General features: G+C 39.5%; 1 protein-coding gene across 1 annotated transcript in view; it reads right to left on the bottom strand.

The window, feature by feature from the left end:
* Positions 1 to 27,397, bottom strand: part of LAMA2 (laminin subunit alpha 2) — a 377,975-nt gene that overhangs the window by 182,542 nt on the left and 168,036 nt on the right. Inside the window, exons 16-19 of the mRNA XM_030558337.1 lie at positions 20,998 to 21,109; positions 16,481 to 16,594; positions 7,986 to 8,113; positions 2,992 to 3,078 (exon numbers count right to left, since the gene is read on the bottom strand). Coding sequence (XP_030414197.1) covers positions 2,992 to 3,078; positions 7,986 to 8,113; positions 16,481 to 16,594; positions 20,998 to 21,109 — 441 coding nt within the window. The remainder of the gene's footprint in view (positions 1 to 2,991; positions 3,079 to 7,985; positions 8,114 to 16,480; positions 16,595 to 20,997; positions 21,110 to 27,397) is intronic.

Raw genomic sequence — 27,397 nt, 5'->3', positions numbered from 1 at the left:
TATTAGGGGAATTTAGCCTTGCTGTCTCCCCAACATTTCCCACCCACAGCTCGTCTGGCAGCTCCCAAGCATTCCCAGAGCAGTTCCTTCTGCTGCCACTGTTTTGGTAGTGACACAGGCCAGACTTTTCAGTGTTCAGTGATTTTGACAGGCTACCAAAATTTTCCCGGCAAGCCCAGAACTGACAGTGAGAACTGACAGTCATTTCTGATACTTTGCTATTCTGCTAAATCTGAATCCAATTTATAGGACAAATAAAAGGCACTTCAGAAGCTGGGAGGGGGAGGGGGCAGAGGGAGGAGCTTTTCCCAGCTGAGTATAAGACCTGCTGTAAACAATGAAGGGGTTGATGTTTCACAATGAAAAAGTCCTGGGAATCCTTTATCATGGAGAGTATTATGGATCCTAAATAAAGGAGTGCTGATCAGATCCCCCTACAACAGGCAAAAGCAGGTTTGTGGGCAGCTGTAGGAATGAAAAGGTATGAGGCTGTTGTTTTGAGAGAGAACTGTATAAAAGCTACTTCATGATAATTTGGGACTCTTAAATTAATAGTTTCATATTACTCAGATCTGTTGTCAGCTTGCAGTTGCTAAAATAAAAAAGAATTTCATGTACAATCTTTGGGCAATTACACATACACTTTTAATAGCAAATACAACATGTTTTCTTCTGCCTTCTAAATGTTTAATATAATCAATGGACGTGAGCTGTTCTACACAACTTGCTGCATTTGAAAAAAAAACCACCACTTTTTCAGATTCCATTCTGGGCACTAAAATACAGATTATGCTCCACTCTGAAATAGCACTTGTTGCTGGTGGAAACTATCAATGACTTTGCATTGACAAACTGCTACCAAAGTGCTCCTGATGTGATTACTTCCTGCAGTCGTTAACTTCGTAGTCCCCTAGCTCAAAGGAGGAGGATGCTGTCCAAGGCGGACAGGAAAAGACAGGCAAAAATAGCACTCAGCAGGAGCAGCCACAGTGAGGATGGGTGGGAACAGGTGACAGCCTGCAGAATCTCTCTCTCTCTGTGTCTCTCTCCCTGTGGTGTAGGGAAAATACTGCACTGCAGGGGATTTCAGGGGAAGTCACCATGACTGTAAGTTGGACAGGTAAGGCTATACAAGGATAAATATACAGAAAGGTGAAAAAGGGTGTTAAGAAGGCCCCTTGCCTTCTTTCACACCTCTTGTTTGTCATTTTTCTTGCTACAACCCCACTCTCCCACTTCTCATCCTGTAACATACATCAGTTTACACTCAGTAGTCTTCATTCACTTTAGGGTCTGTGCTGGAAGTTGCTGGACGAAACTAGCAGTGAGTCCCAACTGGCAGAAAGTCCACCAAAAGAAAGGTCAAGGGGGCATCATGGAGGATCCAGGATCCAGAAAGTGCCCTGCAGAACAGGTTGATATGGACGGCAAGGGACTGTGGCCAGGGTGCCTGGGGATATGCTGATTTAGCACTGCCTAACTTAAAAGCTGTCCTCTATGGTGAAGCCCCTAAAAGAGGTGACAGTGTAAACATTGCCTTCCTTCCCATATAGGTGATAATCTCCTCATGGGCAATTGTTCCCTGTGGTATGCACCTCCCTGATTAGCATTAGCATTAGTGAGTCAAATGCTTTTACCCCAACCTATCTCAATTTACACAATGGTAACTTCCACAGCCATTTAAATTTGGCTCTTTCAGTACAATCCAGAAAAGAGATGGGGGGGGATGGAAGAAGACCTTCACCAAACTTTAGGCCAGGAGTAGGCAACCTATGGGTGGCACGCGAACTGATTTTCAGTGGCACTCACAGTGCCTGGGTCCTGGCCACTGGTTCAGGGCAGGGACACGGAGGGCTCTGCATTTTAATTTAATTTTAAAATATGCTTCTTAAACATTTTTAAAACCTTATTTACTTTACATTCAACAATGGTTTAGTTATATGTTATAGACATAGAAAAAGACCTTCTAAAAATGTTAAAATGTATTACTGGCACACGAAACCTTAAATTACAGTGAATAAATGAAGACTCGGCACACCACTTCTAAAAGGTTGCCAACACTTGCCTTAGGTTCTCTCAATACCAGCAGCTCATGGAGGGAAATTAGACTAAGACCAAGTATACACAAAATACACCAGACTGCCAGAAGCTGGGACTGGATGACAGAGGATGGACCACTTGATAAATTGCCTTGTTTTGTTCATTCTGTCAGAAGCACCAGACACTGCGCTAGATGGACCATGGGTCTGACCACTTATGGCCATTCTCTGTTCTTATACATAAAACTTCTCTTTTTGTTTTTTTCTATATAGCTTAAAAATGTAATATTCTCAAGCAACAGAAAAGTCTCTAAATTATTTATTGGGCATTGCTGAATATTTGTAACAGATATTTTTCTGTCACTATTTAAAAGCTCCACTTGCTAAGTAAGGTACTGCACTAGAGATCTAGAAGCAACAAAGATTTAAATATTGGTTTAAAATAATTAACACAACAAATAAATCCTGTTAGAAAAGTTGCATTTTGGCTGTACCCTGACTTTTTAAAAAGAAGCAACAGCAATGCACTAAATAATTGATTCATCATGCTCTAAGCATTTGACTTACATTTTAAAGAGACACAAATAATTATGAAAACTTGAAAGAGGCACAAAATAAGCAGAAAGATAATATTAAAAACTCTGATTGCTTTCTGACAAATGCTTTTTTGAAGTTGTAGCTCAGTGTTTAACCCTAAAATCATAAATGATCCCTTTTTTTGCAGCTGATATATAAAGCAACATAAGAAGACTAGTACAGAGAATAAATAATCTACATGAATACATATACTCTGTGATAGAGAAGTATGAACAGGTACCTCCTTGGTGAGTTCATTGCAAGTTTGGGGGGCACAGGGAGAACAAACAGGTATGATAATCCTGTGTGAAAAGCACTCTTGCTTTAGACTTTAAAGGAGAACCGATAAAAAGAGAGCTGTATGGCACTTGCTTACCTCTCACAGCGTGGTCCTGCATAGCCAGGAGGGCATTCATCGCATATTAATCCATGACTTCGGTCTAAATGACATGTTGGGCTAAAGCTACGTTGTTGATGTTGGGCAAGAACGGGGATAAAGAGGAAACATAAAAACAAAATCATTAGCGTTTTAGTTCCCTTCCCTCTTCAGAAAGCATTACTTTGAAAACAGAGCACAGGGAAAGTCCTTCTGTTCTAGCACATGGAGTTTAGGATTGGCTCCAGCCAATAGAAGTTGGAGTGATTCTGCTATTTCTACCGACACTGGATATAGCACAACTGATGGCACCATCCCAATGTCATGTTATTATGGGACGTTAGCCTTTCACTGAGTCAGTACACCATTAAAAAAGCAGGAATGTACAGCTGCTTTTCTGAGCCCCTGAGGGCCTGGCAAATATGAAACCTCGGACTACGCTCTCCAGCTAAATGTCTCTGGTACTGAAGGAAAATTGTTTGGAAAGCTCCATTAACATAGATTACGTGGAGCGTAAAAGAAACCCAATGCACAAAAAGAAAAAGGGAGTGGGGGGGCAGCTAAAGGAAAATATTTGGTAAAACTTCCAACACAGTTCAGGATAAAAATTCCACCACAGCTTTATCTGAGCAAATCCAGTGGCAATAGCAGTATCAACAAGCCATCCAGTCACACTGCTATTTCAGAATGGTCTGCAGACTACTAAGCTTTACTTCATGTACATTTTTAGCTGTGGTTTTATATCACAGAGGTAATAGTCAGATCTTGGCAATGCAGTTATTTGCATGCTTACAACCCTTCTTTGATGGTGTTTTACCCTGGCTGTATTCCTCTGCCCTGTAGCATTTTGTTTTCTGTGTTTTTCCTCCCAGTTACATGATTGACACACCGTAATGAGGTAATCTGCTGGCGCACAGAAAGATATAAACAGTTTTAGAACAACAGGAGATCCATCGCTTTACCACTTTAAAGCAATCTGCCCTCAATTATTCTTTCTTCTGTTTCAATTATAGATTAATTTAATTCTATTTATAACCACTCTGGCTGCCGCAGGACACACCAGTGGTCCAGCAGCCTTAGGACAAAGCTCCATGAAAAGAATGAGTGCAGTAGGGTTAGTAAATGTGAACAAGGATTTGTAATTTCCTCTTTTTCCCCTGGTATTGTTAGGTATTGTTTACACTATTATGAGCCATGTATCAAACTCTGAAAGTGATCTAGAAATCTGTGAGAAGCCAAAAGAACTGCATAATAATTAATTCATTCCTATAGAAATTGGCGTTTCAGAGTTGTGATGCCTTTTATTGCCTATGTAATGCACCTTTACAGTCATGTGAAACTGGCTCACATTATATAGTTTAGCAGCTATTTTATTACAATATATTACTATATAGTAATATAGAAATAATAATAAAATTAGTAGTATAAACATATTTCCACACTTTTAATTATCAGAAGAATATCACTCAGATCTGTTTTTTTCAAGTTTTCTTTTTGTGACTTAAAAAAGTAAGCTAAGTCTGAAGACCTGCTCAGAAAATCCTTGCATAGACGTTGTTGAGTTGTACCAGACACATTTTACTCAGATTTAGAGTGAGAGGTAGGGATGTCCAATTAATCAAGTAATTTGATGAGTTGAATACTCTTTAGACTTTTGTATGTACATAATACATACTCTGGCCACTTCCTAGGTTCTTGAAAACTAAATCATGTAACGCAAAATAAAAATGGATTAAATTATATTTTAAAAACAGAAACTGTGTATTAACTGTATGCTCAGAGAGACAATGTGAGTAACGTAATATCTTTTATTGGCCCAACTGCTGTGGTGAGAGAGGCAAGCTTTCAAGCTACACAGAGCTCTTCTTCAGGTCTGGGAAACATAGTCAAAGTGTTGAAGAGCTCTGTGTAAGCTCGAAAACTTGTCTCTCTCACCAACAGAAATTGATCCACCTCACCCACTTTGTCTCTATAATATCCCAAGACAGACACAGTTACAACAACACTGAATACAAGAGTGTGCTCAAGCAGATTTGGTGGATCAATATCCATGAACCTTGAGATTTTGAGCAAATTTTAGGTACATAAATAATTGGGGAAAATTATGTGTTAGTGAAGAAAGGCAGAAAGTTGCTGGAAATGTTTTGATCTTTCTTCTGAGCCACTTTTGAAGGAATTTTGCTGTTACTCTCTGAATGGTTTACAGGAGCCAGATTATGAATACCAAAAAAAATGTCACCAAATAAAGCCAAGTTATATTGACATAAAAGCAGTAATGATGAAAAATGAATATTTTAAACAAATCTCGTAATATGCCCTAGTGCAATAGACATTCTTACTATTTTATTTTGTTTTAATATCATAAAACACATTTACAGCTGGCCCTGAACAGTAAAATTAGAGCTCAGACTTGCACCAAAACAAAAAAGTTTAGGAATGTTTGTATCTATAGTTTTGGCTCTATCCATTTGCAAAATTTGATTCCAGATTTGGATTCCAAACACTTCCTTCCTCCACCACAGTTTAGGAGTGATCAAATGGCATGCTGGTTTGGGCCCATATCTTTAAGGAAAAAGTCTCAGTATAGAAAGAAGAGCTTTCATCATCCAGTTGTAAGAAAAGCATATTGCCAGCAAGTAAAATATCTGATATAGGCATTTTGTTACAGACATTTTGCCAGTGAAAACTAACCCCACCACAAGATTTGATTTAGGCCACTACACTTGCACAATATAAAATTCTGGTATTGTTTTTATAGCACTCCCCTGGTTAACTGAGGGCAGGACTGTACTCCAGGATATATTGCTACAGTAGGGAGCTTTACTTCAGTCTTCTACTTCCACTCTCATAGTGGGGAGCTCCACATGCTGTTTATGCAGCAGCTGCTACTGCAATCTTATCATATGTGAGCATGAGCAGGGAGCCAAGTACAAGTAACATGAATGAAGCCAGGTATGTCTATAATGCAATCATGGGGTGTGACTGCAGTTTGAGCCAACATACAGGAGCAGTGAAGCTGTGGCAGCATGCCCGTTAGGGAGAGCTAGCCATGCGAGGAACTACTCAGGGTTCCAAGGCAGGGCTGAATAGCCCATGCTGAAAAGCATGCTGTCCTGGCTTCACTGCTCTGAGAACCAAGCTAACTAGATTAAAGCTAGCTCAGGTATGTCTACTCAAGCTGCAGTTACACCCAGTGATTGCAATATAGACATCTCTTTATTAGAATCAGCCTGTGGAGTGCTCAAAACTGTGTAGTTATGGGAAACTGAGGCCCATAGGGCAATTTGAGGGTTCAATACCAAGGAAAAGCAAAAGGTGCTCTGCACAAATATGTGTGCTAGACGGGATGAGGGTGCAAGAAACCCTTCCACTGCAGTACACCCATGCTAGACGAAGGCAATCTACTGGCTCTGCTGGGGAGTACCAGGTGACATGCCAGTACTAGTGGTTCCAGGGGGATCATATTGGGCCAGGTAGGTGTAGAAACATGTACACTGAAGAGCAGCACCACCACTAGGACAGTGCTGTTGAGAGGGAAAGTTGTACACCACTTTTCTCCAGGATCCCCACACACTTTTGATCTGATTTAAAATGAGATGTGAATGTGGAACAAAGTCATTGAAGTCAGAGTTAGATGGATGTAAATAGAACAAAAACTGGGCCACCTATGCAGGCAGATTGCCGTTCAGGTGATGCCCTCCCTCCCTGTTCCCTGCAGAGCTCTGCCCCATAGAGAAATCATTTAGCCCTAAAGTTCTTATGAAATGATAATCATCTTTGTCTCCTAAATATTAAAGCAGATTGGAGATTGACTTAAAATCTTCAACATTGGGCTCCTAAAATGCTAGTGGCACTAACAATGACACTTTGCTGCAAGAGGGCCAAAATCAGCTTGTGGTTGGAATATGCTAAAGAAGTTAATTTGAACCCACGTATTTATTTTAAAATATGGCTTCATATGTGAGATAAGCAGAATAGAAGAGTCAGAAGATCCAATATGAGGGTGTGCGAGGAGAACTTTTCCTGGACTACACGGTATCAATAGAATTTTGGTATTTTGAACTGTCAGGACATTGCACTGGCTAAACCCAGTGAACTGTCCTTCAAAGCACACAGTCTACTGAATTGCCTGTACTTAAGCATCACAGAGAAATATTTGTAGTTACCAAAACAATAGTGTTCTTTGCTGCTAACTGTGATTTAACAATCTCACCAATATTTTTCAACATTTAACAATACAAGTTCATAGTAAGTATTCTAAGAAATATTTATAAATGAGTTAGATTATCTTAACTTGCAAGTTACAAGGCTGAATTCAACTAAGAAAATTCTGTTCTGTACATCAGATTGTAAATGAATAAGCAGCTACCACAAGCTATTTGAATTCCAATTTAAAAGAAAAAGGCAGAAGGAATCTCAACCAGATTGGTTATCCAACTAGTATACAGAAAGTTTAAAAAACAACTTCAACTCCTAAGAAAAACACATACAAAATATGTAATTTCAGTTTTCTATTTAAATGGATAGCTATCGTGTAGGTGTAGGGGAGGGCAGAGTGAGAAGGGGGACTTTAATAAAAAAAGAATTCTGATTAGTGGTGAGAACAGAGGACAGGGAATTAAGAATTTTAGATTTTACTTGTGGCCCCAGCCTTAACTAGCATAATAACTAAAGCTACTCAGCTGTTCTATAGCACCGTTTCCCATCTTTAAAGTGGGACTAATACTTACCTGAGGTCATATGATATTTATTATTGTTCATAAAACTCCTGTGAGACAATATTCTACAGCATTGGTTGGCCCAAATGAGTCAGTAGCAGCACTATAAGATTACATGGTTCAGATCATTATTGTACAATATTATAGTTGTTTTTACTTTAAATAAGGGGCATTTGGAGATCCTCATCCAAAAGAGCAAGAGCACTCAACACAACAATAACACAATTTATTAAATGTATGAAAAAATGATTGTTATACAGTAAATGTTCATCTTACTTGTTAGAAGGTATAGTTAATGGGCAGGCACACAACTGGCAGTCTTCATTTGTCCCTTTAGTAGGATCGCCATAGAAACCAGGAAGACATCTATCACAGTATGGGCCACCTGTATTGTACTTGCAGTCCTGAATAGCAGATGGAAAGTAGAGAATGTCAATTCAATCTCAAAATCAAAGAATCTAGCAATGGAAAAGACCTTGTAAAGTCATCTAATCCATTCTCCCATTAGTGCAGGGTTGTTTCCTACAGTACACATTCTACTGTTTTGCTGTTTAGTAGGGAACTTAACTCTTACAATCAGTGGTTCAAAGACACATTTATTTTCATGTTCTTTCTGGAGAGATTTTCTTAGCAAAATGAAAAGAGTATTTATATCTCCTTGTTTTTTGTTTAGAACTGGCATATTTTAAAGAGGGCCTGATGCACTTAGCAATGTGAAAAGGTTTATTATTGTAGCCTTACTCTTATACTCTTGATGAAAAATTAAAGGGTTCAGATGCTGATCTCACATATACAGCACACAATATATCAGCCAGTCATTTACAAATAACTGTATCAGTTGTACATCTAAGTACAGTCACTCATGTTACAAGGTCTGTGGTTGGCAATCCATTCTATTTTGGATCAGAAGCTGACCCCTGGTAATTTATTACTTATACTATATAACAGGATCGGTGTTATGATTTGCAGGTAGAAGTAAGATTTGAAATTCCCTTCAAGTCTTACTTCTAATTAGAAGGCAGAAACTGGGTTTATATGTTTGACCCCCAAAACATGGAATCTCAACCAACCATGCGTGCTCCTTTGTTAGTGAGTGACTTATTCAACCCCTGGCTCTATAGATCATGGAGGTCCTGGGCTGCACTCACAATTTGTCCCTACCTTTTTCTGCCAAGGGCATAACTTTTCCCACTGAGAGTAATTCACATTGAGAGATCTTAGATTTTGCTTAATATTTATTGTCCCTCCATCTTCTCCTTGATCGACCATGACCTTGGACACCACAAGGATGTCCTGGGAGGAGAAATTGGAGAGGGTCCAGAGAAGAGCAACAAGAATGATTAAAGGTCTTGAGAACATGACCTATGAAGGAAGGCTGAAGGAATTGGGTTTGTTTAGTTTGGAAAAGAGAAGACTGAGAGGGGACATGATAGCAGTTTTCAGATATCTAAAAGGGTGTCATCAGGAGGAGGGAGAAAACTTGTTCACCTTAGCCTCCAATGACAGAACAAGAAGCAATGGGCTTAAACTGCAGCAAGGGAGATTTAGGTTGGACATTAGGAAAAAGTTCCCAACTGTCAGGGTAGTTAAACACTGGAATAGATTGCCTAGGGAAGTTGTGGAATCTCCATCTCTGGAGATATTTAAGAGTAGGTTAGATAAATGTCTATTAGGGATGGTCTAGACAGTATTTGGTCCTGCCATCAGGGCAGGGGACTGGACTCGATGACCTCTCGAGGTCCCTTCCAGTCTTAGAGTCTATGAGTCTATGAGACAATTAGCTGGTCTGTCTTCTGTCATTCTAACTAGGTGATCTGCGCCCTGCAGTTGCTGGTATTTACTATACCTGGTTCTCCATAGGCCTTTGACAGTTCCTTATTAGAACTTCTCCTCCATACATCATTCTCCTTTATTGGCCCAAAAGCTCATCTCAACACTTTATTTTTCAAGGTATTTAGCTATCATTCTTCCTTCTTAGTCAGTGTTAAGGTTTCACATCCACATAAAACAAGGTCTTGTATATCTGAAGCTTGGTCTCTCTCAGTAGTAGTTTGGAGCTGAAATTTTTTTGCTCAGAAAGGTAACAGGCATTCCTGCTCTGAAACCATACCTTAATTTCCTCACTCACCATACTGTTATTGGTAATTTAAACTGTCTAACTGGATTATACCTATGGTTATAGACTGCTACATAAACATGTCCCTTTTTCTCTCATCAGCTCATAACCATATATTTGCTTCTTTCTTCATCAATCTTTAGACCCGTTTTTCTTGCTGCTTTCTTCAAATCTCCTGTCATCCTTTGAACCATATCCTCTGTCTCTCCTATGATAGCCAAGTCATCAGCATATCCAAAATGTTGGGGTAGGCCATTTCAATTCTCCCCATTCTGAGATTTTTGCAATGATCATATCACTTTTTCCTATAGGCACATTTAAGACAAAGGAAATGCAGTAGATCTATAAAAGCAGCAAAGAGTCCTGTGGCACCTTATAGACTAACAGACATATAGGAGCATGAGCTTTCATGGGTGAACACCCACTTCATCGGATGCATGCAAATCTTCCTGGATTTCAGTAAGGAACTTGATACAGTTTCACATGGGAAATTAGTTAAATTGAGAAGATGGGGATTAAGATGAGAATTGAAAGGTGGATAAGGAACTGGTTAAAGGGGAGACTACAGTGGGTCATACTGAAAGATGAACTGTCATGATGGAGGAAGGTTATAAGTGGAATTCCTCAGGGATCAGTTTTGGGAGCAATATTGGTTAACATTTTTCTTACTGGCCTTGGCATAAAAAGTGAGTTTATGGTAATAAAATTTGCGTATGACACAAAGTTGGGAGGTATTGCCAATACAGAGGAGGACTGGAATATCATACAAGAAGATCTGGATGACCTTATAAACTGGAGTAATAGAAATGGGATGAAACGCAATCATGCAAAGTTTAAGATCATGCATTTAGCGACTAACAACAAGAATTTTTGCTATCAGTTGGAAGCAACACAGGAGGAGAAAGACCCAGGTGTATTGGTTGACACAGCTGTGAAAAAGGCTAATTCAGTCGTAGGATACTTTAGGCAAGGCACTTCCAGTATAGATAGGGAGGTGTAAATACCATTATTAAGGATATGATTTGGTCACAGAGGTCACAGATTCTGTGACTTTAATGGACCTCCGTGACTTCTTCAGTTCAGAACTAGCTGCAGGAGCAGCTCCCACTGCTGGAGCAGTGGCTGGCACTGGGTCACTCCGCAGTGGCCAGAGCAGCCCCCTGCAGCTGGAGCAGCAGCCCTGGAGTAGCAGCCACGGCTAGGATTGTTCATCTTCCCCCCCTCCTCCAGGTATTTTAAATAAAAGTTAGGCAGAGGCTGCAGGCTTCTGTGAACTTCTGTTTGTTGCCAGTGACCTGTCTGTGACTTTTACTAAAAATGCCCACGACAAAATCTTAACCTTAAGATTTAGTGATACAAGGCACCGGTGAGACCTCATCTGGAATACAACTGTGTGCAGTTCTGGTCTCCCATGTTTAAGATGAAGATGAATTCAAACTGGAACAGGTGCAAAGAAGGGCTACTAGAATGATCCGAAGAATGGAAAACCTACCTTATGAGACGAGACTCAAAGAGCTTGGCTTCTTTAGCCTAACCAAAAGAAGGCTGAGGGGAGATATGACTGGAATCTATAAATATATCAGAGAGATAAATACTAGCGAGGGAGAGGAGTTATTTAAGTTAAGCACCAATGTGGACACAAGAACACGTGGCTATAAATTAGCCATCGACAAGTTTAGGCTAGAAATTAGGCGAAGGTGTCTAACCAGAGAAGTGAAATTCTGGAACAGCCTTCTAAGGGGAGCAGTGGGGGCAAAAAAACCTATCTTGTTTTAAGACTGATCTTGTTAAGTTATGGATGGGATGATAGGATGGGACTGCCTACAATTTTATGTCACCCATGGACAACTGCCAGTAGCAAAAATCCCCATTGGCTAGCGATTGGACACTAGATGGGAAGGACTCTTAGTTACTACAGAGAATTCTTTCCCAGGTGTCTGGCTAGTGGATCTTACCCATATGCTCAAGGTCTAACTGATCACCATATTTGGGGTTGGGAAGGAATTTTCCCTGAGGTCAGATTGGCAGAGACCTTGGGGGTATTTTGCCTTCCTTTTCAGCATGGAGCATGGGTCATTTGCTGGTTTAAACTAGAGTAAATGATTTGGGGTCTATTTCAAGAGAGGGTGAGTGAGGTTCTGTGGCCTGCAATGTGCAGGAGGTCAGACTAGATGATCACAATGGTCCCTTCTGACCTTAAAGTATGAGTTTATGAGTACCAGGAAAAATGCATCTCCCTGCCTTAGTCCAGTACTGATGTCAAATGGGGATGGGATTTCACTTCCTACTCATACTCTACTTTTTGAACCACAAATGCAAGTTAACCCACCCTTATGATTTTGTTAGGGATTCATATGCTTTCTTAAAGTGTATAAAACTATTTGTGTGTTGTGATCGTACTCCCATCTTTTCTCAAGTACCTGGTGAACTGAAAATATTTTATCCACAGTGGATCTATTTTTTCAGAATCCACAACAATAATTTCCTTCTATCTCCTCAATGTACAAAGTACGTCTATCTAAGAGTATCAAAGGCATGATTTTATAGGCTGTAAGGAGGAGGGATATATAATGATAGTTCCCACATTCCATTTTATATCTCTTTTTCAGAATCAGATATATTACCATCTCCTTCCATCCTTCTGGAATTTTTTCATATCTCCAAACCAACAAAAAGGGATTTGCAAACATTATGATTTACCTTATTCCATTCTGTTTTTAATAATTCAGTGGGAATGTTGTCAAGACCTGGTGTTTTATTATTCCTGAGTTGTTTGTGACTGGCTTTAGTAGTAATAAAGGAATTTTACACAAACACATTCAGCATCAAAAGTACCTTATTACCAATGTCTATCAGTGGGCTACACATTAAATGATGTATACACACAATATTTACAAATTCATACACAAATTTGCAAATTCTTTGATTTTTGCCAGAATCCACCAGCAGGCACATCAGATGAATATATTACCTTGTATCATTTAATTAACATGCCATCTACCTTGGCATTTCTTGACTTCCTAAATGACCTGTAAAGACAAATGCCTCCCATGCTGAACAAATCTTTCCTTTCCTGCTGTGTATTGAAGTTCCATCTTCAGCTCAGCAACTTAATTTTCAAGTACCTATTCCTTTCTTTTAGCCTTCCCTTTTAGCACACCTATCCACCAGTTATCCTTCTCACCAGCATCTGTTCCATCCTACACAATACTGCAATCAATGTGAAATGCAAAGACAGAACAACTGTAAATTGATATAGCAACTCTATGCCATATGTGATGTTACAGATGTGCATAGCTATTTTAAAAAACTTAGGTTGAAGAACCATGCAGTAAATTAAAAAGGTCAACATGAATGCCATAAGTAATGTTCAAGAAATGGATTTTATTTAATAGGAAAGTGGCCAGGACCAGATGAGGTGATGACTTACAGTATAACAATGTTGCCAATAGGTACCAGGAATGTTATATCTAAGGTTCAGATAGCACTCAAAGTATTATACTGTTTGTCCTGGAGCTCACACAATAAAATTTCTGTCAGAGTACAGAATAATACCCCAAACCCTCAAGATAACTTTGCTAATGCATAAACACTAACACCGCTATATACTAAGAACCTATGTCTTATTTAAACTAAGGCCGCTTTAGCCTGCCAGAGCAGAACAATTGTGCACTGCTGCCCTCCCTCTGGATTTCTGTCATAGAGAGTCATGCCCATTGTTATTTTAAGCTAGCAGAGGATAGTGAGAGGAGATATTAAATTAGCATATTTCTGGCCACCATGATCCTTCCAGCCATCTTCCAGTCCTTGCCTATTCCTAGCTATGGTCCTCATGGTGTGTGCCCCATTTATAGATGATTGAAGAAACAACGAAGGCCAGTTTCCCAGAGGAGCCTGGTAACCATACTATCACCAACACAAATAAATTCAAAACAAAATCTCAGAGGGCCTATTTTCTCCTAACTTACTAGTGGGGATTTAATATTCCATTACAAATATTGTAAGCTGCAGTGAATATTAACGCCACTGAGTGCTTTTGTTCTTCACAAGGACTAGGTTTAACCAGTCTCCTAATGCTGCATAGTAACTGGCTCTCGTACCACTACAAAAGAGGATTTCTGCATGTTTAGAACTTGCACTGCTTACCAAAGCAGTTATCATGTATATCACAATGGTAATGTGAATGATATAGCACACAGCTCTCTGTATAGTTGTTCTGGGGATCAAAGGGCTTTGCAGGTTATTGCAAGACGTGTGTTAGAAATGAGCTTTTTATACAGGCCTATGCTGGAGCAGATGATCTAAGCTTTTATCATGAGTCAAAAACATATTTCAGCTGCTTTTCAACCACATTTCAAAGCTTAAGAAGAGTAAAAAGAAGTATCATATCTGTAAATTAGGTGCCTAAATTGTCTGTTGTATTACTGAAAAAACACCAGGAATTATAATAAGAAGGCCAAAAGGCTGTGTAAATCTCAATAGAAAGAATGCCTTTGATGTGAAACATTTCTCTCTTTCAGCACTCAAACTTCTCTCTCTTTCACTTCAAAAGCCTTAGGATCCAAAGTGAACAGCAGCATTTAACAGTCTGCCTGGATACTAACCAATCTAACTTCACTTAGGCTACATTTTCACTATCCGCCATATCGGCAGGTAGCAATCGATTGCTCGGGGATCGATATATTGGGTCTCATCTAGATTCCGGAACTCCACCAACCTGAACGGAGTTGCGGAGTCGACATGGGGACATCGATCCCGTGCCATGAGGACGGTGAGTAATTCGATCTTAGATACTTCAACTTCAGCTACGTTATTCACGAAGCTGAAGTTGCGTATCTGAGATCGATTTTTCCCCCGTAGTGTAGACCAGCCCTTTGAGTACACTTAATGGAAGCCACAGGAAATCCCCAGACAGACTGTTAAGCCCTTCTGTGCCCTCTCACTCGACCGAATGATACAATACATGCACAGATAGTACAGTGATGAGCACAGCATAAACATTTGATAATGTAGGTAGATTAGGTATTATTATTCTTTTCAACTGGGTATTTTCCAAGTCCTTTTCACTAGTGTGCTATTCTCACAGTAGTGTTCCAAGGGACATCTGATGGGGAACCCATACGAATCTCAGCCACTGATTTACTGGTGAACATCAAAATCAGTGGACTACACAAGCTCCACAATACTCCGTCACTCCCCATAAAAGAGTGTAAGTGAATGATTGGTAGAGAAAAATGAAGAGAAATCCTAGGTTATTGGGTTGTTTTGGCTGAGCAAGTGGATCCAGTCAGCCGTGCACTTCTAAGCAAAATAGCTCAGAGCAGCTGACTTACCTTCTGGAGCCTTAAACACTGACCCACTGGCAAGCCTTCCCTTTTCATTCTTTTTAACTGACTGTCCCATATTGATGTTACAGAGATTGTGGCTGGGAGCTATAATCAGTAATATACTAAATTCTCCCTATCTGTGTAAGGAAAGACAAACCCATATCAGCAGAGTCATGATTTTTTCTCATTGCATTTAAAGTGAAGGATTCAAAATGTAACTGTCGGGAGGGTTATGTTTTCCTAGGTACATCTTTAAGACTTACTGTATAATTAAAATGCTATTCATGGAAAAGCAATTTGAAAAATCCACTGATCCACAAATTAAGGCTAACTTGTTTTATACTGCAAGGCAATTAAACATCCTGTATGGGGGAAAACAGGAAGACCAGCGGTAATTCTAAATGCCAAATTACATTGTAAAAACCCTGAATTTTCATTTTGGACTTTTCCCAGAAGCTTTTTCTTAAGGAAAGAAAAGGGAACATTTAGAAACATGCACAATACGGAGTCTGCTTGAAATCCTCCGGGATAATGAGAGTATGATATCCTACTAAATTGGCACCGATTCAAATTGTGTTTCTGCAAGACTAATGAAATGAGAAATGTTGTTTCAAGCTTCATGCCATGTCAGAGAATATAAAACTAAAATGCCCTTGAGTTAACCAGAACAGTCTATTCAGCGTAATTCTCCCATTCCAAAAGGCTACAGAGCAGGGTGGAAATAGCTGTATATTGGGTAAGATTGTTCTGGATAATAGTTTGGACCTAATTGCTGAATTAGCCAGGAACTATAGTGAATATATGCATTCTGCAAGAAAATTGATGGTTTCTATTTACTCTAAACCATATGCTTTAAATACAAAAAAAGTTTCCTGATTTATTAAGCATTCTTTGAAGCTAGGAGGAGGAAGCCAGCAACAATACCTTCTTGTCATATTATAACAGAATTTACAAAGTTACCTTATACAGACAATAAACAGAATAACCCCACAGCAGGAGATAGAGATGGGAGATGATGGGAAATCTTGCCTAGAAAGCTTATTGATATATTTTGCTCCCTTCCATCATGCCATATCATATGCTATTGATCCTATTTTACCACTTCAGACTAAAGTGAATAAACTCTTCTTTTTTCTTTATTTGCAGAAGCTACTTTATCCTGATATAGGGGCATTCAGAAACAGTTCAATATAAAGATCTCTTCTGTCAAATCACTGCTTCTTTTCCTCAAGTACTTGAGGTCCCAATGGTGGTTAATTCAATTGTATTGGTATAGTGAGCAGTTATTGGTGCCACCAGTCAGGTTACCCATAGGCCGCAGCACTTACCATGCATTCTCCTGTGATGTCATCGCAGAATTCTGCATGACCAAAGCATGTGCATGGTTCACAGATCCCACCGAAAACAGTGCCGTTCACTCGTCTGTGTCTAGGCCAACAAGACTGCAAGAAAGACAACAAATTTGTCAGTTAGTGTGTGACTTTATTTTTTAAACAGTTTTGAATTTGATAGACAGGCTCGAAAAATATATTTGCAAAATGTCTAAAAATATTGAAATATTTCTGGAAACCTATTCTTCCTGGCACTGTGGCTTTGCACTGACCTTAGTTTTATTGGTAGGTGTGAGATTAGAGGAAGCATTAACTTGATCTTTCTTCTGAAATGGTAAAATAAAGCAGAGAAATGAAGAATGGAAATATGACAGCGTCAAAGCAAGAGGTACAGTTTGAAAAATAGCCAGAAGACAAAACACTGAAAGAGAGAGAGAAAAAAGCAAGGACTTTTCTTGAGAAGCTTAACTGCAAACAATGTACAACTAAGATATCCTTCAATTTTTTTTGTTCCAAGTCTAACAGGAGACTGCATCAAATTACAACATAGGTTGAAAACAAACCATGCTCCTTTATCTGCAAATTTTGTTTCTTCATGCATGTATAATAGTTTCACGTCTGAAATTATTTACTCTAAATTTAGATCCAATAAATGCATGACTAGATTTTTCTTGGCAAAGGTGATATCTTACAACTGATTCATCAGCAAAAATTCAGCAGTTTCACTTATTCATAATAAGATGTCAGGCAGCTGTCTTACTATATATTTCAAAAATGGCTTTACAGTTTTCACAAACTATTCTTCCTCTATAAAGTTCTTCATGTGATCCAAGGATTTTGCATATTGTAAATAGGTGCATGACATACTATATTGATCTTGGAGAGAGCCAGCCTTATATAAGGTGGAAGTAGCCTTACAGAAACAGAGATATTTATAATAAAATTATCCTACATTTTAAAAAATGTTTTCCAAACAACCTACAGTTGACAAGTGATCTCATTTCCCCTTTAAGGGGTGTTGCTTTTTATTTTTATGGTTTTTAGTCATGTTCCTGTATAACATGAGATAGCTTTGAAGATTAATTAGAAAAGGAAGATTTTCTTTGAGAAATATTCCAGAAAAAGATGATGGGTTTTTTTGTTGCTGTTTTGTTTTTGGCTAGGCATTCTTAATCAAGATAAACTGTAGATGTCAAATTAAGAACAAAAAGCCTTAACAAACAAAAAGTTTTTTTTCTCCTGCTGTGCAAGACACATCAATAGGTTCCTGAGCAGCCACCTTCTATGTTCTAATATTTCCCTCTTTTATAAACTGCATATACAGTTTTTAATTTGTCTGAGAAACTTAATCTAGTCTGAAGGACCATGTTATACTATTTAAGGTTGACATTTTCAGACATTCAAGGGATGTGGATGCCTAATCCCAGCCTGGTTTGGTGGTGGGACATCCAAGATGAGATTCAAAGCATAAATTGAAGAAACTGCACCAAAGAGATGGAAAGAGTTTATGGGATGAGATTTAAAGAGAGGAAATTACTTTGTTTCAGAGGATGGGCACTGAATCCCACATAATCATGGCAACGTAAGTGAGACACTGACTCCCCACAGTGGAAGATTCGCAGAGAAGTCAGCAAGAAGCCAAGGTCATGGGGAGGAGTGAGTACGCAAGGAAACAGATGGATATAAGGTCAGAGCGGTGACATGGGCAGAACTACGTGATTATCACAAGCATGAACATTTTTGGATTTTTAAAAATTGATCCACTTGTGCCCATGCTTCTTGCCATGAACATTTAACTGAACAATTTTCCTTGCCCAAATTCTTGTAGAAAGTGATTTTAAGCTCATGCACTTGAGTATTCTCCCTGGTGGTGACATCTTCAATATGGGATTGGATACTTTTCAGAATAGCAAGGAAACTGGATTCCCCGAACACCTCACTAGAGCATTAGCATGGGTGCAACTAAATGATCTAGACAAGAGTCTGACCTCACTTTTCAGAACTATTTTTCTTCTTGTGATTATTTATATTGCTGTAGTTCCTATTTATCAGTTGTATTGTACACGCACATGCAATTGCCTTGTATAAACAGGATGAGAGAAAGTTAAATTTAAAATCTGCACCATATTAGTAAATCTACAGTAGCCTCAGTTCTGAAGAAACAAAGCTTTGGGCAAGGCCCAATGTTGCAGAGAAAGAAAGAGGTTAAAGTTCCTTAAAATCCTGTTTAACTGCACTCTCTCAACTGCTATACTCCCTGGGAGATTCAAAGCCCCACCAGCTCCTTCTCATGTCTCCTGATTATAAGAGTAATAGTCATGCAGTCAGGGACCAGAAACAATACCTTGTGATTTTTCTGACCAATCTCAATTAGCCAGCACACAGCTCAGACTTTGAATCTCTAGTAGGGAGTGCTACAACAGTCAATTCAATAAATAAATATAAGGAAATCATGATCTGCTCACTGGCATTCTGTCAGCAGGAATAAAGGCTAAACTTGTCAAACAGAATTTTCCACAGCACATTATTTGCTCAGCAAAAAGGCTCCAATTGTGTAATTGAAAGAACACAGCAGACTGCTGAACCCACGCAGAGCCCCATGGATTCCGCTAGGGCTCTGTGACAGTGCAGCCGTTTGCACATGTACTGTCAATTGTAGAATCTAGGCCTTTATGTATGTTAAATCCATAAGGAGTGTTGCAAACGAGCAATAACTATGAACTTGATGTGGAGACAGAATATGAGGGTAATATAGTTTGACTTTCTGGAGCAAGAGAATGGTCTGGCTGGGACACCGTGGAGATCAGAAGATAGGGATTTAGGACTAGGAAGATGAGACGTGGTTAAAGCATGAGTCAGAGTTTCAGCACAGTCAGGGTAAGTAGGAGCTCTGCCAGTGTTCCAAAGTTGGCAGTAGGCAGAATTAGATACAACTGCAGTCAAGAGGCCTCTAAAATTTCTGGCCTTGAAATCAAAGTTAAGGTCTGAATTAAAAAGAGTAATGGCGGAGTCAGAAGCATGAGTGTCCAGAATAACGGTGTTTCAGCCAATTGTGCTTCCCCAAGTAATTGTACGTACTGGAGACAGGCTGTAAAAGCTGCATCTATCTAGCTAAGCAATGGTCTCCTTTGATTTTGTTCCTATCTATATCATTTTGGAAGTGATATGAGCTTCTGTGAATTCCTTTAGGTCTTCTTTCTAGATTAGTATTACTAGTCGCAGCAAAAAGCAAAAGCATTTGGCATGAAACAAGACTCAAAGCCCTAAATATCATATATAAGCATGGGGTTATTTAAAGAAAAAGAGAGTAGACAAGCAAATGCCTAGAGTGTCTGTGTAAATGGCATATTGTTTGTAGTTTTGTGAAGCAGAGCATCTTGGTGTTTGAAACCATTTCCTTTGAGGCACAGCTTTTGAAGACTTTTGCGCTCCAATCTACCTCAAGCCATGCCTTTCTTAGTTAAGCATAAGTGCATGTTTGTGCATGCATTAAGTGTGCATTAGCGAGCTTGTATGAAAATAGGCATGTTCTGAGAGCATGTGTATGTTACTCCTCTAACCTTCAACAAGACTGAACAAAAGGAAAAACCTGAACAGTTCTCATGCAAAGAGCCAGCGGAAACAAAAGTGGGATTTCAGCTACACTCAGACCATGACTACACTGCAGCCAAGTCTATAGTACAAGTGCTTTGCCAGTATAGCTATACTGGTACACTGTACCAGCAAGGTGTTCCTAGGATGGATGCAGCATATACCAGCAAAACTGTCCTTTTGCTGGAATAGGTAATTCTGGCCCCACAGATGGAAACAAGCTATAGTGGGGAAAGAATGTGTTTTGCTGTATAACCGTATCTACTTTAGGGCTTTTACTGGCACAGCTATGTCGGTCAGTGATCACACTTCTTCATCTCCTTCACTGACATAGCTATGCTATCAGACATCTGTAATCCAGACATGGCCAAAGTCTGATAATAGTTGATACCAGCTCAGGCTCACAAATTATAAGATCATTGCCAAGCAATATCTTACATACACGTGTAATGTCTCTAAATCTTGCAGTTGCAAAACAAATGATCTGAAGAGCACAAGAAAATTTTCTAGAGAAATACTTTTCCACTCCATAATTTGGAAATCATTGTTAGGGTCTAAAATGTCATCTTTGGAATACTATCAAATATAATGAGTCTATTGCTTTTGAATTAGGGTAACTACACAAGGGACCAAACTAGATTTACAGAAGAGGCACTTGGGAACCAAAAGTTATGTTTTGTAAATACTTAGGGAACTTTGAAAATTGTAATATTCGAATAACAACCACCACCACCACCACAAGACTGCAACTTGAAATTTCAAGCAGCAATTGCCCATTCGATCCAAAATCCAAGCGAAAGTGAATCTACTAAATGGGATGGTTCAGTTGGTATGTTGCATCAACAGGCAGCTCCAATAGACTGCGGCATTAGCACAAGTGATTTGTACTGAGATATATCTCTCAGCTCCACATGGATACTCACTTCACAGGAAGTACCACCATACCCTGGAGGACACTGACAAACCTCCACAGCAGCAGCCACCTTCCTACCAGTTGAATAACGATCAGCAGCTTCAAGGCTAACCCCACTCAACCTGAGTTTAGATTAACAAAAATAAAATAGTTAACTCACAAACCAAATATAGAAGGCACATCAGTACACTTGGATGCAACTAAAAGGGGAGACTCAGTGTGCTTTTCTCATTTATTTGCTTAAATATAGGAAGGCATTCATATTTATCCACTGTCTCTATTTCCTAGCCTAATGTCTGCAAGCTTGTAGCTATTTCTGTTCATCATGTGAAGAAGAATATGGTCAGCACACACTTGAAAACTCACAATACTGTATCTGTAGGAGGAAGGCTATTCTTGGCATGCAAGTTACATGCTTTAGCTTCCATTACAGAGGTACATATAAATAGCCTGCTTGTCGTAAATGAAGTAGCAAAGAATTTTACACTGTGAAATCACTTTTTCCTGCTTAAAACATTACATTACTGAGCTTTGATTATAGGACATTTTTCTTCTGCAGATTTGCCCTTTTGAAAAAGATTTCAACTTATCAGCTCTGTGCAGGAAGAATTCTATATCTTGTACATGAGAAAGAGTCATTAGTTACAGTTCTCCAAATGCCACAAAAAGAGAAGAGATACACACAGGAAGTTTTGATTGTTTCCATAATCTTGCAGCATAAAACTGAAAGGAAATGTTAAGTCCACCTCTCTTGGAATTGTTTTGGCATCTCAATGATATGGCTGATATTTATCTCAGTGGCAACTAGCTCTAAAACCCCTCACTAGGAACTTTCTTCCTATTCCTTTGTAAAAATTAAGGAGCCAAATAATCATCATTTTACCCAGTCAGAGAAAATACTCCAATATTCTGTGCTCTCCATAAATGATTTGGCAAAACTTTAAGTATTATTTTTATTATTTAAAAAACTTTCACTCAAAAACGTATAAATCAGCAAATCAAGAAAGTACATCATTACAGCTGACAGCTATTTTAATACTAATTTGAGTTGTAAGTGACTCCATCTCCTTGTACACTGAGACAGACTATGCAAATTTTTTGGTGAGTCCTGGAAGGGACCATGCGTCCCTGCTGCACCCTGTTTCAGAGATACTCTTCTGGCAGATAGCAGGCTTGGATTTCTGAGGTTGATTCTCAGCCAGGGCTCAGAGCATAGGCATAGTCTGAGATGGGAAGGGGACAGGAGGCTGCTGCCCCTGACAACTGCAGCCTGAGGCAGGCACAGAATATCCCCCTACACACACTCATACCTGTGGCCCCATTGGCCTAACTGGATCTGCTTCCTCCCCACAAACATAGAAGTCAAACTACACCTATGGCTCAGAGGTACTCCATTTGAATTAGTGAGGTGCAGCTGACCTATTTTCACTTTGCACCCATAAAGGAGGCCTTTGTTACTAGTGGTGGTTGCAAACTTTCCACTGCACTGCATTTTCAAAGGCAAATAGGTTTTTTTGACAAAATGGTAATTTTTGTGAAAAAAAATCAATGTTCACTGAAAAACTGAAAATTGTTTGGTTTTCAAACAAAAAAGTTTGGTGTTTTGGTTGCCAAAAACAGAAAAAAAAATGTTGATTTAAAAAAATGCGCACACACAGTCAAAATTTTCTACAGGAAAAAAAAATCTATTTCCCCAACCAGGCATATATGGATTGCTCCCAGAGAGAAAGAGGGGAACAGATGAAAAGAAAGGAAGGGGGATTAGCTACTAAAACAGGTGTGGGCAAACTACAGCCTGGGGGCCGCATCTAGCCCTCCAGATGTTTTAATCCGGCCCTCGAGCTCTGACCGGGAAGTGGGGTCAGAGATTTTCCCCACTCTGCACGGCACCCAGAAGCAGCAGCATGTCCCTGCTCTGGCTCCTACATGTAGAAGCAGCCAGGGGGCTCTGCACACTGCCCCTTCCCCAAGCGCTGCCCCACAGCTCCTATTGGCCAGGAATTGCAGCCAATCAGAGCTGCAGGACAGCGCCTGCAAACAGGACAACATGCAGAGCCACCTGGCCGTGCAGGAGCTGGAGCAGGGACATGCCACTGCTTCTGGGAGTTGCTTAAGGTAAGTGCCACCTGGAACTTGAACTTATGACCCCCTTCCATGCCCCAACCCCTTGCCCCAGCCCTGATCCCCCTCAGTCCCAGCCTGGAGCACCATCTTGCACTCCTAATCCCTCATCTCCAGCCCCACCTTAAAGCCTGCACCCCCTCCTAGAGACATATGCCAAAGTGGGGTCAATTCAGACAAAACCTAGAACCCTGCAATAAAATTAAACCCAGAGAGGGTGAGCTGAGTTCACACCTGAGTCTCCAGCAACCTCCCTCTCTCCTTCATTATTCCACCCTGCTCCTTGCTACAAATCAGTTGTGCAATTACATCTACTTTGCATGAACAATCCCTAGCCCTTCAGATATTAAAGAAACATGACTGAAAAGCTAGAAAAAGGCACAGAATCAATCTAAATTCTTTGATTTAAAGCCCTATAAACAAAACAAAAATTGCCAGTGAAATGTTGAATCTCATTTGCCTATTGACTACAGCTGGTCTGCTCCCAGCTCTGTGTAATATAATTTAGAACAATGAGAAACCATTGCACAGAAACATTTCACCTAATATTATTCCATACTTGTATTCACTGAATACTTCCAGTTTTCATTAGGTTCTGCTGTTTGCTAAATGGGATTTTAATGTGTTTAACAGTTTTTAGTGTTAAATAGTTACTCATTGAAGAAAGCTACAGTGCATTTTTTCCACTTCATTGTTGTAATTTCTATTCCTCAGTGCCATTCTACATTCATTAAAATACATAATGCTGGCAGTAATAGAGCACTGGATCCTGGAGATACATGAACAATCTGAGATTCACCATCTAGACCAAATATTTAAGCTGACTGTTACTGTCAGCAGGCAACTGCTGACTTCTAAATACAAATAAGATTAAAAAGGAAGGAGACATTTCAGACAGTATCAGCATAGTTTACTGCCTGCTATGGCAAGCATCTGAATCACATCAGCTGCATAAGGAACATGAGGTACTGACCTGAGCATTGTTTATTTGTCTTTTAGCTAATTATGTATACTTTAGGGGACCCCACTGCTTTGCCTTTCCCATCCTTTTCCCCTCTATTTTAGTGAGGAGTCTATTTCAGATTGAAAGTAATACATTGTCTTGGTCAGGGTTTCTAGAACTGCTCTCCAGTGCCCATCTCAGGCTTCACCACATTTACATTATCTGAAATGGCAAATATTAACAGTGAAGAATCAGTGTTATTACTACAGGCTTCCTTGGAACAGAGTCTAAACAATACTGGATTAAGTAACATGACGCAGCAGAGCTTTTCAGTTCTGCCTAACTACAGCAGATGCACTTAAAACTTTGATCACTTTGAAAGATTCCACCAGCTCTAACAGAGTCTCCCCATTTAGGCAGAAAAGCAACAATTACTTTCAAACCCTCTGCTGCATTTCACTCTTCTCCTCATGTTTTTATCCTCTCTAAATGGGCTTTTATTTAGATGTTAATTTGAGGACACTTCCTAATCATGAGATAGAGTAATAACTGCATCCCTAGCTTTAAAATAATCCACAAGACATTCAAGATCAAATGCTGTTGCTTAGTCAAGGGTACATTAGTTATTACACGTTAATTGGAAGTATCCTCAAATTATTATAATACTGAATTTTTTTTGGCTTTTTTTTTTATCCTTCTGTCAGGATAAAAAATAGAGGGGAGTAGGGATGATCTTCTGGTTAAGGCTCAGGCTGACTGGGACTCATAACACCTGGGTTCAATTCTCAGTTCTGTCTGACTTTGTGCAACTCATTTATTCTCTCTGTGGAGAGATTCTCAAACACAAACTATCAAATCACCCTTGAAAATCCTTGCAGATGTGATGTCATTGGAAGTTTGAATATTTGCTCTATTTAAAAGAATAGGGTATTAAAGCTACTGAATTTCTGCTGCTGTTTTGAGGTAGAACTTACCCACTGGAGAAACCTAATAACCCTCAAATGATTACCAGATGGAGGGGACTTCTGCATCTCGGTCACACCCCCAAGGAACATTTTCACACATACACTTTCTTTTTTCACACTCCTAGTCTTGGGGCTATCTGAGCTTTCTGGGGAAGTCTGACTTCCTTCAGAACCCATCAACACTAGTTTTTAAACAGCCAGAAGAGTCACTGCTGAGTGACACAAAGCATACAGACTCTTCAAGATTTTTCCCAAGCCTTGTAGGGCCAAGGAAATGGGAAATAAAGTTGATGTTTAACCAAATCTTTTATGGAGAGAACAGAATATTATACATTTATTTTAATGTGCAAGATTATTATTGAGTGTTCAGCCAATTGAGAACTGAATCAGGTATTTTGCAAGATAGTAAAGAGTATTACCACATAGCCCCAGAGCCTACAGTATTTTATTAGAATGAAATGGAATCTAACAGAAAATAACACAGTCAGACCTAGGCACTCACTGGAAATTGGCCATACATGTGTGATGTAATGGACAGCAAAAGATCAACTTAATTACAGAGGTCCTGGGTGAAATTGTAGCAAATCTCCCATAGACTTCAGTGAGAGCATGGGTTTCACACCATGTCTTCCTCTGTATTGTACAGTACTGAGCACCCTGATGGCACTCAACTTGCTCTTTGGTTATTATGGTTTACTATCTTCAGAGTTTGAAAGGCTTTGCATGATACTGATGGTATTATAAACAAACACAAAAAGCTACTTTAAACAATACTAATGGATGGATCAGAGATTTACCAGCCACTGCTGTGTGTGAAAGGGAGGCTGTACCATCAGCACTGATTAGGAGTAGTATGTCTGTGGTGAATGCAGGCAGAACATCCCCAGAGATGGTGAGAGATATGGACTGAGAGTCACTCAAAGTCAATTTTCAGCCAAAGACAATAAAAAAAGAGAGAACACTCTTCTAAATGACTAACAGCTACTTTTTTATCATAGCTTTTATGGGACCTGCATTTCCAACCATAATCCCATTGCAACCGGAAGGAGACTGCCACAAACATGCAGAGCACTTATTAGGGATTTTTATTCTGACCCACCCATATGTTCTCCTGGTGAGCTTCCCTAAGGATACTTCTCAGCAGAGTGGTTCCTTTTTCCATGAAACTTTCGAGTGCCCCCAAAATGCTTTGCACCATCTCAGCAACAAAGGGGCTTCCTTTAAAGGGGAGGCAGTGTGACCTAGTGGATAGTGCACTGTACGGGGAATCAGGAGTCTTGGGCTCTGCCAGCAGCCTCTGGAATGCCCTGGTAAGTCCTTTCAACAGTGGGCCCCATTTTACAGATGGGGAAAATAATATTTGCCTTCTTTTACAAAGTGCTTTGAGATCTGCTTTTGAGAAAAAGTGCTTATAAGAAAAATACTACCATGTTTCTGAGAGTCTTGGGGTCTATGCATCTTTTCACAATGTTTAGCTAACATATTTAATCTGCATGACACAGTTTATGAATCAGCATATTAGCTTTAAATACTAAAAGGAGTTCTCTGTCAAGAAGATGACTAGGGAATCAAAAGGGGAGTGGAAACTTGGTACTTGGCAGGCAGGACTCTAGACAGTACTTGGGAGTTTGTAGGAGAAAGTTTTAAATAGAGACCTGCCCATGCCAAGATACTCAGATTTGAAATCCCCTGACCTTTGCTGAAGTTTGGATCTGGAGCTAAACCTGGTGGCATGCTCTCTCCTCCACAATGGGTCAAACTAAAATGCCAGATCCAAACACTAAGTTGAAGAAAATTTAGATCTAGAACCAAATTTTGCAGCTTAACTTGTTCTCAAGTTTAAAGGAGCAAGACACAGAAAAGTGTCTTAAGTAACAAAGTAGGAGAAAGGGAAGGAAGACATTAAAGAAGCAAATGTTACAGGGACAAATATCCCTGGACATCTGTACAAAAGTTGATGTCAGCAAGATGTATGCTTGCCATGACCTGCATTTCAACATCTACAGGTTGGAATCTTTGTTTAACCGACTTGGAATTTAAAAATGGCTTTAGTGATTTAAGATACTCTGCACAGTTGCAAAATCGGTATTTATTTGCTTTCAAATTATTTGCCATGTTTCAGCTGGATATCACTTAAAATGATTATGTTTTGAGCTCCCTAAGCAAAAGTGTGAAATTAGAAAGTATTGGAAATGTTAGCAGATGCTTCCATGTACTATATCTAGGAATGTGTTCTAGTGGAACAGGGCAACACAGAGATTTCGATTACTCTCCTCTTCTATATAATATTTCTTTCAAGGCAAATAATCACAGGAGTGCAGTCAGCTTCCTCTACCTCCAGTTGGTTTAGATCACTGAAGTGACTGGTCTGTGGGTTAATC

This window comes from Gopherus evgoodei, chromosome 3, assembly GCF_007399415.2.
Source record: "Gopherus evgoodei ecotype Sinaloan lineage chromosome 3, rGopEvg1_v1.p, whole genome shotgun sequence".
Classification (NCBI taxonomy): Eukaryota; Metazoa; Chordata; order Testudines; family Testudinidae; genus Gopherus; species Gopherus evgoodei.
The sequence above is the reverse complement of the archived record's forward strand: the minus strand, read 5'-3'. Positions and strand labels throughout refer to the sequence as shown.